General features: G+C 42.0%; 1 protein-coding gene across 4 annotated transcripts in view; it reads right to left on the reverse strand.

The window, feature by feature from the left end:
* Positions 1–5,884: 5,884 nt before the first annotated feature.
* CCDC85A (coiled-coil domain containing 85A) overlaps positions 5,885–13,798 on the reverse strand; it is a 104,908-nt gene continuing 96,994 nt past the window's right edge. For 2 of the 4 annotated variants that reach the window (XM_068940395.1, XM_068940396.1), the window contains one exon: positions 5,885–7,932. In XM_068940395.1, the coding sequence (XP_068796496.1) occupies positions 7,843–7,932 (90 nt within the window). In that variant the 3' untranslated portion in view covers positions 5,885–7,842. The remainder of the gene's footprint in view (positions 7,933–13,798) is intronic. The other 2 variants (XM_068940394.1, XM_068940393.1) reach the window with 1 other exon arrangement.

Below are 13,798 nucleotides of genomic sequence, written 5' to 3' on the forward strand. Positions count from 1 at the left end.
GCTGCAGAAATTGGGACCCGTTATCATTTGTGTGATAGGTCCATTTTATTAGCAGGAGTACAGGAACCGTTCCCATGGAAACGCTTCCTTGTTTCACCAGCGTGCTTTTCCTGGGATTTTCAAGGTTGTGTCGGGGGGGGGGGGGGCTCTGGGGCGCTCTGGTGCTTTTCAAATGGGCATACGCAGCAATTCAGCAATTTACTATGAACAGTTTACCCTCCGTTAGGGGGAGAACAATAATGTATTTTTAGATTGTTTTTTTCCACTATTATGAAGTCTAGCGCCTGTGAAAACAGGACAGCTCGACAGCCCCGTGCCACAGATTTAGGCAGAGTTCGAGCCAATTCCCACCGCCCTGCCAGCAAACCTTATCCTATTTTGCAAGGCCACCTCAAAACCTGAGAGCGTTTCCCTTTCACTCTCTGACCTTTATACTCAGCCACTGCTGATGCTGCCAGCTTCACAGGACTCAGGCAGGCTGTGTGTCCCAATATGACTTTTTAAGCTTCTTAAAAAAAGAAGAATAAAAGGACGTGCAGCCTCCTGGGACGGCGGATATGCCAGCGCACAGCCCACCCTAAATGTGTGATTTCCTTACCAAAAAGGCTTCACGTGTCTCCCCACCAGCTGTACACCGAGATGGCCTCAGGATGCTACTGCTGTCTCGAAGCACGTTCACGGCGGCCTTGGGAGAAGGAAGAGGCTCCCGTGGCCGTCAGCGCAGCCCCCTTTGAGCCGGGGCCCCCGGCTGCGGCCGCCCCGCGCCTGGGAAGCCTCCCTCGTCCCGGGCGCGCTCCTGCTCTCCAGACGTCCAGCCCCAGAGAGCGCGCTTGCTCGTGTGCCAGCCTCATGTGCTGGCATTTACCAAGAGCGTGTCAAGACTGTTGTGCTCGGTTATAGCCATATAGCCACATATACCTGCCTTTTTTCTTTCTTTTCTTTTTTTCTTTTTTTTTTTTTTTTTTAAATCACAGAATTTTTAACCAGCTCCAGCTCCCATGCGTCACAGTCAGGCTTGTTGGCAGTGTTGGAATACAAAAACACAGCAATTGTTTTCGAACATCCTTGGATTAATCCATGGAGTCTGTACCAACACAGTGAACAAAGTCCTCTATAGCCATCAAATAGCTGTTCGATTCAATTATATCATGCTCTCAATTTTCTCAAAGCCCCGCTAAGCCAACGTAACTTTCTTTCTCAGACAGTCTTTCTCTCAGGCTGCTATTACTATATGTGCAGGTGAGTTACACAGCAAATAGATTTTACCACGGGTGACATGAACACTGCAGAATATCCGTCTGCAACCAAGATCCTAGCAGGACATGTACTCATCCCCTTTTCTTTCTCCTCTCTTTCCAGAGGCTGGGAAATGGTTCCCAATGTTATTTTGCCTTATTTTTTCTTCTGAAGACTTATAAATAATTATTTTAAAAATTTACTTCGATATAGTCACTGTAGTGGGCAAAAAAACAAACAAACAAACAACCACAAAACTTCAGAATCAAAACATCCGGGCCAAGGCCACTACTTTGAAGAGATCATCATAATATATTATTATTCAAGTGGAAATTAATTATCATGCTCTAATAAACATATTAAATCTTTCATTATTATTATTATGGTACTTCTCAGAGAACCAGGTGTTTAAGAAATAAACGTAGAGGGATGCACAGAGCGGTACTGTAGAGGGGTACTTCTTACCTGCATGGGAAGACCCACCAACACCAGGACAAGGCTGGAGATGCTCAGAGCCCGGCCCAGCCCAGACAGCAAAGACCTCACCAAGCCCCAGAGTACATTTGGACATCACACAGAAGTCTGGCTGAATGTGTGCATGCACCAGGGAGGATGGGAGCAGCAAGGAACATGTTAAATAAGGCCTATAAATAATTCTTTGGTCAAAATATTTGTATGAGAAGCAGGAAATGAAGCCTCAATTCCTCCCTGTGCCTGAGATCATTGCTAAAAAATTGTCAGGGGACAAATGTCCATACTGAGCCTGTAAATATGATCACAGTAATTGGTGAAAGATCTGCAAGGCACAAGATTCCTGTCACTTTCTGGAAACATGGATCCTTTCCAACTTCAAAATTGACATAGCATGCCATCTGGCCATAAATGGTGACGTAAAAGGCAAAATATATGAGCAATGAATCATAAGAGAAGAGAGAAGCTCAGATGTCTAAGCCCTCAGCTAATGAGAGCAAAGCAAGTGTTTCACCCAGCACTGCCTTTTTTCCTCCTTCTTTGGGCAATTCATTCAGCATTTCACAGCCTAGCAATGGGGATCGAGCAGTCTGAGGTTCTTTACTGGGCTGCTCATCCACTGACTTTCTACTGCCCCTAATTTCAGGTGCTGGGTGAAGGTGGAGCATAGCATGGGAAGTGGGAGGCAAGAAAAGATATTTATCAACTTGTCCTGCAAGCTCAGCACAAGCCTAAAATAGAAAAGGAAGACCATCTAGTCTGAGAGATTTCAGAGGAGGCAGTGACAGGAGCTATTTAAATATCAGAAGAGGCTTCAGTTTGTTTTTTTTTTTTTTTTCCATCATCCCTCATGAATATTTCCCAGTTTCTAAGTACTCTTATGGAAGTGTTTGAGCTTTCACAACGAAGAAAGATTCAAGTACGGTTTAGGCATCCTGGCCCCTGGAGTTTTTAAAAACGTTATAAAAATATTTCCACTCATGTAAGATTATTTAAAACTTAATTTTCTCTCACATTACCATTTTTGTGTTCCTTGCCCCCAACCTCCCACCAAAATGGTATAGAAGTTCCCAGGAACATCCCACAGAGTCTAACACACGAGGAGTGAAACTGCAAACAGAAGTTTGACAGGTCACGTGCTCCGTTCCTGGTCCTCCCAGTGAACAGGATCCTGTTAGTTCAGTGGTTGCTAAGCCCTCCCCTCCTCTCTGATCCTTTTGTGAACTGGCCCCATTGTTTGATGTTTCACAACAACTTTTTAAGATTCTCTTCCACTTATTGAAAATCTCAGCCACACCATGCTATTTCTGGGATACACAGAAATCATGAAGAGGCTGGAGTCACCAAGAAGAAGGGGAGAGAGGTTCTTTCTTTTAAAAAGGGGAAATAAGTCATCAATAGCAAGAAGAATATTTCCTCTTTCCTCCTTTTGCAGTTTCTCCTTCCCCCTCCACCCCTCTAAAACTGCATTTAGCAAATGAGATTTGCCATGGCTGGCAACCCACGTCTCACAATTTGCTTCTAAATCACATTGAGTGCGTTGGGAAGTAGCATAATCATGAGGCAGGCTAACGAATGACCATTTACTGGTTGATTAGGTAATGGAGTACCTCTCTTTATTAAATCCAGATAGAGTTTCTGTTGAGTCAATTGTTCTTATCTTCAGGTTTTTGGATGACCAGGAGCTGCAGACCTGGTAACTGCTTCAGGGAAGTTTGCGGTATTCTGAGGAAGTTTGTGGATGATATCCTTATAAGTCCTTATATCCTTATAAGTGATTCACTTGAGCCTGGAAAACCTGAGTTTGGAGGTGTAAAGAGATCTTGATATTATACAGCTGGCAGCTCCATTTGCCAGGCTTTTCTGCAGGAATTCAAACTAAATGAGAGTCTCACAAAGGACTTTTCTCCCCCCACATTATCTCTGTCTCAGCCACTTTCTTCCATATCAAACTGGTGATATTAGTAGAAAGAAGTCATGTCCTCCTGGGACTCAGGTTCTTAATATGCTTCATGTTTCTAAAGGTCTAATTTCAAAGTTATGTAAAGATTTAAATGAACTGGTGTCTTGGCTAGAGCAGTGTTTGTTGGGGAAGCATCTGACAATGACAAGTGAAGCAAAATGTCACTGAATATGTGGAAAATCTGTGGCACAGCTGATATTCGGGCAGCACGAGAGAGCACCGGGCTGGACGTGGTTCCCACTCTGCACAGCCCGTCTGTACTAGCTCCCAGCTAGCGCACTCGAAATGTTAAAGAGGGCACATCAGTTTAGTACTGCATTCATAAACATGTCCATCAACAGCAACCTTTGGGGAACAGGCTCTTCTGAAACCGTTCTGCTGCTGAAGCAAACTGCCATTCTTTGCTTTCTAACCTTTGCTTAAATGAAACAGCCTTTCTTCACTAAAGGATAAATAGGGTGAGTGATTTACGACCATATACTTACGACCATATACGACCTGCAGAGTGGAGCAGGACTCTATCTGTAGGTCCAAGGGGGTTCACTTCTGCTGACCTGTCTGTAGGCCAGCAAAAAACCCCAACACTGAAGAAAAAGTAAGTTTTGAAAGTTTATGCTATTTTAAATCCACTCTCATACTGAATTTTATAGCCCATTCATGCACAGCTCAGAAGTCTGGCAATGGTCCTACAATAACATGTGCAAATTTTCTACTGAAGCAGAGTTATGCTAAAAACAACTGATTGAGGAATCCATGAGGCTTGGTGTGATTACATTTTACTGAAAAACGCCTAGCCCCACGTGGGCAGAGACTGAGACAGACAAAGTGAAGGTCCATAACTACTGCAGCAGCGCTTACTCTTTAGTGCAGACAGCACAGGAAAATACCAGGGGACTACAGGACCCTTCAGCAGCATTTACTCTACTCTCTACATACCACCTATATCGTGAGCTGCATTTTTAGGAGACTCACAGGCTTCATTAGCGTCAAGATAGGAATTATACTAAATCTGTTTTTTTCCTGGAAAATTTAACGCGAGCTTTCTGGTCACACACAAGCAGGTGCAGGCAGCCCCGGCGCTGCGGCAGGGGTCGAGGGCAGACAGTCCCACGGGCAGAGAGGGAGCGGGCGCAGGAGGGCCACCGTCACGCGTGGAGGCAGAGCCAGCCTTCCCGCAGCGCCCTTGGCCCCCAAAAGCAGTCCTGCTCTCCCACCTGAGCCAAAATGGCTCCAGCAGCTTGCCTCAGCCCAATATCCCCTCTCCCTACCTCAAAGCGCCTTTGAGCAAGACGGGGTGAAGCAGCCCCAGGCGGCTCCCTGCAAGCCGCGCGCCGGGGCTGGCGAGGACCCCGGGTGCTGCCAGGGCAAGGCTGCTCCTCTCCGCCACTGCATTACCGGCCCCTCTACCACCCCATGCATTTTTGTGCCTTCTGAAAACATTACCGGCAGCATGGTGTAATTTCTCCCAGGGCCTTGGCAAGGGGTTGGAGCAGGGGGACACGGCGAACCCTCGGCGTGCCGCTGCAAGCCTGGCCCTCGATGGCCACCCCCGGCGCAATTCCCCCCCGCCTTGCCAGCTCTGATCTGCTGGCGTGGAGCAGGGCGCCCCACAGCACCCGGGAGCTACGTGCCGCCAGACTGTGGCAGGAGCTCGGCCGCAGCAAAGAGGGTGAATGCTCAGAGACGTGTGTGGCACTTGCAAAGGAGTAAATACTTCTAGTGGTAACGAGCACCATGGAATACACTTTGCAGCTAAGCAGCAGTAAAAAGCAAGAAACCACCCTACTTTCTTGTGCCTACAGTCAGCAGATTCAGCTAGGAGTCTTCCAAACTTGTCATATAACCACAGCCAACGCCGTCTTAAAAACACCCTCCCTGGGCTGCTCCTTGCTAGGCCTGGCTGCGCCAGCATGGGGACGGCTGTCCACTGGTGCCCGCCATGCACCGGCCATGCCACCGAGCAGCTGGTGTCCTTGAGCAGCGGCTTCTGCGGAGGAACAGGAGGCAGCAAGTGGTGAGATGCTCCATTCCCGTGAGCTAGTGCTGAGCTCTGGGATTTCTGTAGACACCTGGAGACAAGGTGAACAAAACGCCGAAACATGCAGCGAATTCAACAGCCACGAAGGAAACGTTTCAGATAGCTCCTTCAAAGCAAACCGAATTTGAACCCAAGTACCTCAAGACCTCTGTCATTAAAGGAAGGCAAACAGCTTTGACAGTCTATAATTTATTACTGTTGCTAAGATGAACACAGATACTTGATACCCAATTGTATGCAGAACTGTAAAAAAATAGTTTTAATACAGTATCAAAATTTACACAAGTGTCGTGTCAAAAGACCAGTGTCCCTCAAATTAGCCCCTGCACATATGTACTGCAGGCACAAGTACATGTTTTACATTTTTTCATACATACATGTATAGATATATAGGAATACAACAATTTAAGTGTAACTATGCAAACAATACGTATGGGAGAAAACAACATGAAAAGATAACAGACAACTGTTTTGGGGGTTATATATAAGAAATTTTCTAAGAGTGCAGTGTTTCAAAACAGAAGGCTAGATTCTGCATTTCTAACTCACGGAGAAGGAGTGAACAGGAGTTCTGCCTGAGAAAGTGGTGCTGGATCGGAGGCCTTACGTCGAATGGTACCAAGTAAAAATAACAACAGAATCCAATATAATTACCGCTGCAAATTAACATTTTGTGTTTTTCTGAAGACATCAGATTTTACGTCATACTATTAATAATATAACAAAAGATTGTACAGCAACCGAGCTACGTTCCACTACAAACAGTCCACTAATACGGCATGTTACAAGCTCAGAGAAAACAGAGAGTACTGACTTTGGCTCAAATCTTAGTAATCAAGAACAAACCAGAAACCTGGGAATTGTTGCATTCCTATTCTTTTATTTTTATTTAATTTGTTGATACTCAACTACGGTAAAAAGTTAAGCAACAGCATTCAGTCACAAGCCTGTTGCACATTCATACAAGAAACTATCATTGCTTTTAGATATACACAAAATATCTATCATTGCAATTCAATACACACAACTAATATCATACACATAGGAAAAAAATAAACCAAGCACATCTAGGGCACCTTCTGGTCAAATCTCAGGCAATCTGAACAAGAGCTTTTTGCCTCATAATAATGAAAGACATGCTCTGACTATAATAAAACTTTTTTCTTTGAAAGAAGGCTACAGTAGCAAGAAAAGCTTTTTTTTCATAATGCAGTGCAATCTTTTAGATTCTTATAGACTCTTGCTAAATAAAACAGCATGTCTCTAAATTAAACAGCAGAAATTAGCATCGTGACAACTGGAAAATACTTTCAGAAAAAACTCTGGTGGAAATTCTGATTCGAGACCTTTAATAGTGATACCTAAATACTCTGTTCATTAAAGGGTTGTGAACATCATATAGGTCTTCAGAAGATTTGCGTCAAAGTGAACCAAAAAGAAAGCTAATTTCACTTTCATTTAGAAAGAAATCATGTTTTACTACAGGTACTGTAGTTCTGCTACACTACTGGCTGGTTAGGAGACTTTATGGTCTTTTAGCACCTCAAAATGCAAGTATTCTAATAAAACAAAAAAATCAGCTGGAAATTGCCTAAGCACCATTAACTGATACTTTACAGACTGAAGAGAGAGTTACTAAGCAAGTGACTTTCCTAAAACTGTGGAGACTAAAGGCACAGTTTATCGATATCTCTCCAGTCTGGTGAAAAACTTTAGTTAAATCTAATGGAAAATTAATTCGGACTTACCAGAGATTCACTGCAACTATCCAAAATAACAACTTACTTCATGTAATTCCTTCAGAATCTCAATCATCTTTAGTTAGGATGATATCTAAATATGATGGGAATATCTCAATGCTTCTAAATGTGGTGCGTTTGAATGACAAAGCCTTGGCAGCGTTTCATCTAGTCAGTATACTGAAACAGCAGTATACAAGGGACACTGAAAAACGTAACTCGTCTGAAAGATCTCTGTGCAGAACCTCTCCTAGTTTCCAACAAAGTCTCATGTAGTGCACATAGACAACCCGTTGTCAGACGCAAAGTCACTGTGGATACAGTCACTTCTTTTTTCATCTCTCACTGGCAGGTCAAACTCTTTCTCTTCAGAGAGAGGACTTGCTCAGGTCCTTTTACATAGGTCCTTTATATTGATTTCCTGACAAATGTTGTCTAATTCCAGGGCACGACCCTGCAGCATCTCCAAGTTTCCTCCACACAACCTAAAGGCAGGGATAGAAAGAGATGTCATTATCACCAGTTAAGATGCGTTTGTACTCACATATACATGCATTTGGAAATACCACACTTTTGTTACGCACACCATGCAGCACAGGTATGGACAGAGAGGCAGGGACACAAAACAGGAAAAGAGAATATTTCTCAAAGGATAAAACATTCCTTTTGAACACAGAAAGCACATGCTTCTAAGTAAAAATGATCAAAAATGGAGACAAATGAACTAGCACGTGCATCACGAGGATATTTTATGCTTTAGAGACAAGACTGAGGACATTCACAGGCCTCAACTGAAACCCTTTGTTCAAATATTTCCCAAACCACATCTCTTGCGGAACTAATTTCAGAAGCGCACAGCTCAGTCCAGAGGAGCACAAACATTTTTACTTTTAAAGGCACACAGCACATCTGTACATTTCTAGGAATTTACTTGTTCTCTTAAAATCAAGCAAGGCATTAAAAGTGTTTGTTTTCTCTTCTTGTATTCGTCCTTGATTTCAGTAGAATTGTGCATATAGTTACTGCCCTATACATGCCTGTGTGTTTTGTTGAACCAGAGCCACATGCAATTTGGTAACTTTTTTCATAATGTGGACTATACACTAAAAAGATTTCTTTCCTCATACTCACATCTACTCCCATTCCTGATTGTTTAACATCCATGTCACAATTAGGGAATTCAAAACGCCGAAAAACAATAGCAAAAAGGATTTAGGAAAGCTTATAATGACTTACAAAAGAGATTGACCATTTAGAAAAGGGAGAATCAGTTGTCTGTGTCATTTTACCAAGACCTGTCTTCTAGGAGCCACCAGAAACAGATTCAGGGATCACCACCATACTGCGGACTGGAATTTCAGGTTCTCTCTACTTAATAATGATCATTTAAGGTATAACTACTGCTAAACCACTCAGTCTCTAGAGCAACAGTGGCATAACTGTAGAGAAAAGCAGAAACTCTTTTCCACTGTTCTTACTTACTATTCGTATTTTGACATCGCCTAAAGCAGACAAACATGGAAAGTATGGAAAACAGAAACACTCCAAGACTGGAAGCAATAAGAGTACAATCTTATTAAACAGGGCTGAACAAATTGAAGTGTAAAGCTTTGAAAGGAACTGTCTTCAGTGCTCTTGGATGGGCCTAATCCAAAATCAATTCTCTGCAAAATTTCCATATGACCAGAATCTTGCACCCTGTAATTTGAAAGTTAAAAGGTGGAGTGAATAACTAAACAGCTCCTGACAAGTTATCATCATAGCAAAACCAGAAAACATACCAATAAAAATGTGCCTGTGTTTTAGCTGTTTGCTGTTTGCTGTAGAATTGCTTTTCAGTGAAATCTCCTGAATCAACTATGACTGAAATGGTGGAGAGAAATGGTGGAGGGCTAGATTTGATGACCCAGGTGTTCCTTTCCAACTTTATGTTGCTGATGTTATTAACTTCTTAATATCACAGAGTAAGGCCTCTTAGCTTTTGTGAAAAGGTACATTGTATATATACGCCTTTCAACAATTTTTCTGGTCAATGAATATTAAATATTTATCCAGCAGTTAATGCTGATACGGTAGTAAACTGAAAGGTGACATCTTTCAAAGACTCTTATTTCCAGCTGAGCAAATGACCGCTGGTTGACGAGAAGGGACAAACACATACAAGAAGACAGCCCTGAAAAGCTTACATCTTAAACAGGACTGACAAGGTATAAGCGAAAAAGGATATTCATCCCATTTTTGTGGGGGGGGAATCCAATTTCAGCACCATCACATGTGCTACCGCATCACGCCCTTCAGCGGAGAAGGGTGGGGGGCGCACATGCTGCGCTTGCAGCCCTAGCATCAGCACACACTGCAGCTCCTGTTTTGCCTATGAGAACTGCAACATTCGGCGTTTCTGAGAGCTCTGATTTCCAGATCAATGGCAGTCCTAGGGTGGTAACAATCAGCAGATAGTGATGCTTTCAACATTAAGTAATATGATAAACTCAAAGCATGAATCACACAGCCACCTGGAGGGACAGTAACCTTGATCAGCAAACGCCTTTGTTTATGCACACAATGCAATGGAGAGGTCGGTCTCAAAGGCATCATAGCAATTTCATTTGCCTCCTTTTCAGAAAGACAGGCAGGGACTAAACATCTGCAGACTGGCCACCAAACTCTCCTTTTGTGCTGGCATACGTGCAGTTCTTTGCGCAGTCATGATAACTGCACGTATCGCTGCCTTCTGCGCGTACATTTATTTGGCCCTATGCATCACATTTATTTGGCCCCATGCATCGCATATGCGTTTTATATTTGCATATAAAGGATGGCTTCATTCTCAGTTCACTAGTTCAACGCTGATCTGTCACAACTGACACCAATGGAATTGCTTTGTGTTTACAAGCACTCAAGAGAAAATGTGAAACTTAAAGCACTCCTGAAGGAGTTGTAAATAGCTACGACAGAGTGAAAAGCCCAGTACCAAAGGCTTCACTCAAGATTTCATTGGAAACTTTGATTGAATAAAGGGTAGCTATGAGGTCCTGATACAGTCATGAAGATTCATTTCTAGCTTTTGCCCAACATGCAGAAGTGAAAGGATGGAGAAATATTTTCCCTGTAAGCGGGAGGGAAAAACTTGCACCCTAACGTCAGACAACAGCAACTGCACCACTTGCAGGTTGTGGCAGCATCTGAGGCCTGTGCTATTTCATATTTGTATGATTAAATACTCATGGACATCTCTGGGCTCTCTAACCCCCCCCATCTCCAACAATCCCATACGGTATATCTGGCAAATCTCATCTTCCCTTGGGCTTCCAGGTTGCCAGTCCAACTGAATTTGCTGCAGCTCTCTGCACAAAACTTACTGGTAATCTGGAAAAAACAATGAAGAACAATACCTCTCTATACCAATTCCAAGAGTTCTGGTGCTCTGAAATTACCTCGACACTAATTAATACATGAAAAACTATCTCTCTAAACCTGCTGATACATTCTAGCTGTTTTCTCCTAAGACAATGCAAGTATATAAACACAAGGCAAAAAAATCTTCCCAAGTATGTTGTTGATGAAGTGGCATGATTACCATATACGCATCCTGAGAGAGATGTAACAGATTCCCCTACCCATTATATATAGACATATATTGTACAACAGGAGTTATACATCCAAATTGCATTTCAGTATCAATCAAAACTATGTACCAAAATTAAAGAACCCAAAATCAAGACTGGTCATCATTCCACTCTTTTCAAAGGCAAACTGATGCCATGGCAAATGATTCATGTGAAAAAAACAAAACAAAACAAAACCCCAAAACCCTGCCGTACATAAAGCTAGAGTAAAATAGTAAGCTATAAACCTGAAGAAAATGCACTGAGAATGCAAAAGAAAAGAAAAATTACAATTAGTTCATCACAAATCCACTGTACTTTTAATATGGACTAGGTGAATGTAAGAAAAAGTAAAACCAGGAAAGAAATAACCAATTATTTTAAAAGCATAATAGTATAGCAAATAGTCAAATTAAACATAGATTACAGAAGTCAGAAGAGGTAGCATTTCAGTGCCAATGGCAGAACTTTGAACGGCTGGGGAGAAAAAAAGAGACAAGGTAGAAGACAAGTATATATTTGGGATTTATGAAAATGACTTGATAATGTCAAGTATAGTAAAGTAGCATTTTAGAAGTGGCATCACTTAAACCCTGAGAAATTTTATGGATTGCTATTAAATATTTATTAGTTAGAAACTGCTTTTTATCCATAAAATGCAAAGCAATGCTATAGGCAAGAAAATAGGTAGATGTCATTATACAAATGGGGAAACTGAGACCGCCAGACTTTACCATTCTTGTCAAATTTTATTCTTATCAAGGATAAAATTCAGGTTAGCTGGTTCACATAGTATTTTATCCTAGATATGTATATTATCACATATAGAATTTTCTGATCAATACTGACCAACATGTTAAAATTATAATGTTCATAATAAAAAACAGTAATTGCATTACAGAAACAGTAATTGACTTAACTTCCATATTTCAAGGGCATATTAATCGTCAGCATTTAAACAATATAGTACTTCACATCTTCAGGTGGTTTCAGGCTCAATATGGAATACAAAATTAAACACCTTAAACTTATACTGTGCATTTCTTCAGCCATAGCTTTTTCTGTCTGACTAAGGTAGTGGTGAGAGTCTTTAACAGCCTGCTGATTCATACCTTCCTGAGCTTCCAAGACAAGGGTATGTTTTTTAAAAAAAGGAAATTTTATTTTACAAATTGAATTTGTTTTTCCACCATAAATAAGAACAGTAATATATTTAACCTTTAACAGGTTTTTTCTGAGTAAGGACATGTATATGTAATTGAACCATTGGATTTAAAGATAATGAGACAGATTATAGTACTTAAGATTTCAGGGCAGGCAGGATCATTAAATCTTCTTGCCTGACCTCCTGGGTATCACAGAACACTTACTTTAATGCAGCAGCTCCTCTACTGAGCCTCAGACCCTTTCTGATTAAAGCATATGCCACTTTAATTTGTAGATGGCACAGCAGAGTTGCCAGTAGGTTACACTGAACTTAGGATAGGCAACCTGACGCAAGAATCTCAGGCAAGTCTTTGTCCTTAGTTATTCAGGTAGTCAGACTAGATGACTATTATCTTTCCATAAACATAAAGACTGGTCCCCAAAGCAAACCTCTGCGGAACATGCACCTCTCCCTGCGCAAACATGCAGTTTGGTCATACACAACTCTTTTGCAAAAGGAAGAAGCCATGTCCTGCAGTATGAAATGACTACTTCTATATCCTGGGTGAGCCAGTCATTTCACTTTTGCACGGGGAATAATCCCATAACCATCGGCAGAGCGGGGAAGAACGCCAAGTCCCAGGTGTGGGGGGACACACATGGCAACTTCTTCTTTTGGTCACGCTGCACAACAGATCAGGACAGGGAAGAACCTGTATCAGACTCACTACATCACACAACTCTTCTCTTTCTTTCACCTGCATTTTTTTTTTGGCAACTCTCCTTACCAGTCAGCAAAAAGACAGCACAACTTTTAGCAATGAACCTCTTAGGTTTTCTTATAGATCTAACCTTTTAAAACCTTTAGATTTCTTGCTGGGCATAAGGGAATTGCATTAACTCTGAGTTTTTGCAATAAAGGCTCTCTCCCCTTTGCAGGAACTCTAAAATGCCAAATTTCTAAACAAAAAAAAAGCATACTTCTGACTTGGGCTCTACACACAGCCTGTTCTTCCTCATACCTTTGGTTCTGCAAAGTGGTGTAAGGGGGAGCTCGGCATTCACCAGAAAGACAGGATCCAACCCATCATATTTCAGTCTGGGAAACATGAGGATCTTCTCTGCGGCCGAAGAAGGGGAAGTCTGGGCAGTATGTTTGCCAACAGCTCACTTTCCATTTAGAACATAGGTATCACTTATCTCTCTGCCTGCTGCAATACCTCCTGGCAAACTAAAAGCTATGACTTCACATCACATTGAGCTACATTCTGTGTACGTCTTATTAATCCATTCCAGCAACATAGGTGAGTATTCATTCATTCATTGTTCAAACATCCACTTATGCTAACCAGTTAATACAGGTTGTCAGAAGCATACTGCTAATTGTTCCACTTAACAGAGTGTCTTTTTCAATAGGTGTTTTGAGAGAACTACAAAGGGCTTATTTGGTAAGCACATCTGATCTCGTGACTAAATTACTTGGCATACTTCTATTTTCTAGGCAACAGCAGGTGAAATATATGGAAGGTGTACACAGGACCTTGAGTACTGCTGAAACACGTACTCCTAAGCACCAGGGAAAGCTGGTTTGTTACACGTC

This window comes from Struthio camelus, chromosome 3 (assembly GCF_040807025.1).
Source record: "Struthio camelus isolate bStrCam1 chromosome 3, bStrCam1.hap1, whole genome shotgun sequence".
Taxonomy (NCBI): domain Eukaryota; kingdom Metazoa; phylum Chordata; class Aves; order Struthioniformes; family Struthionidae; genus Struthio; species Struthio camelus.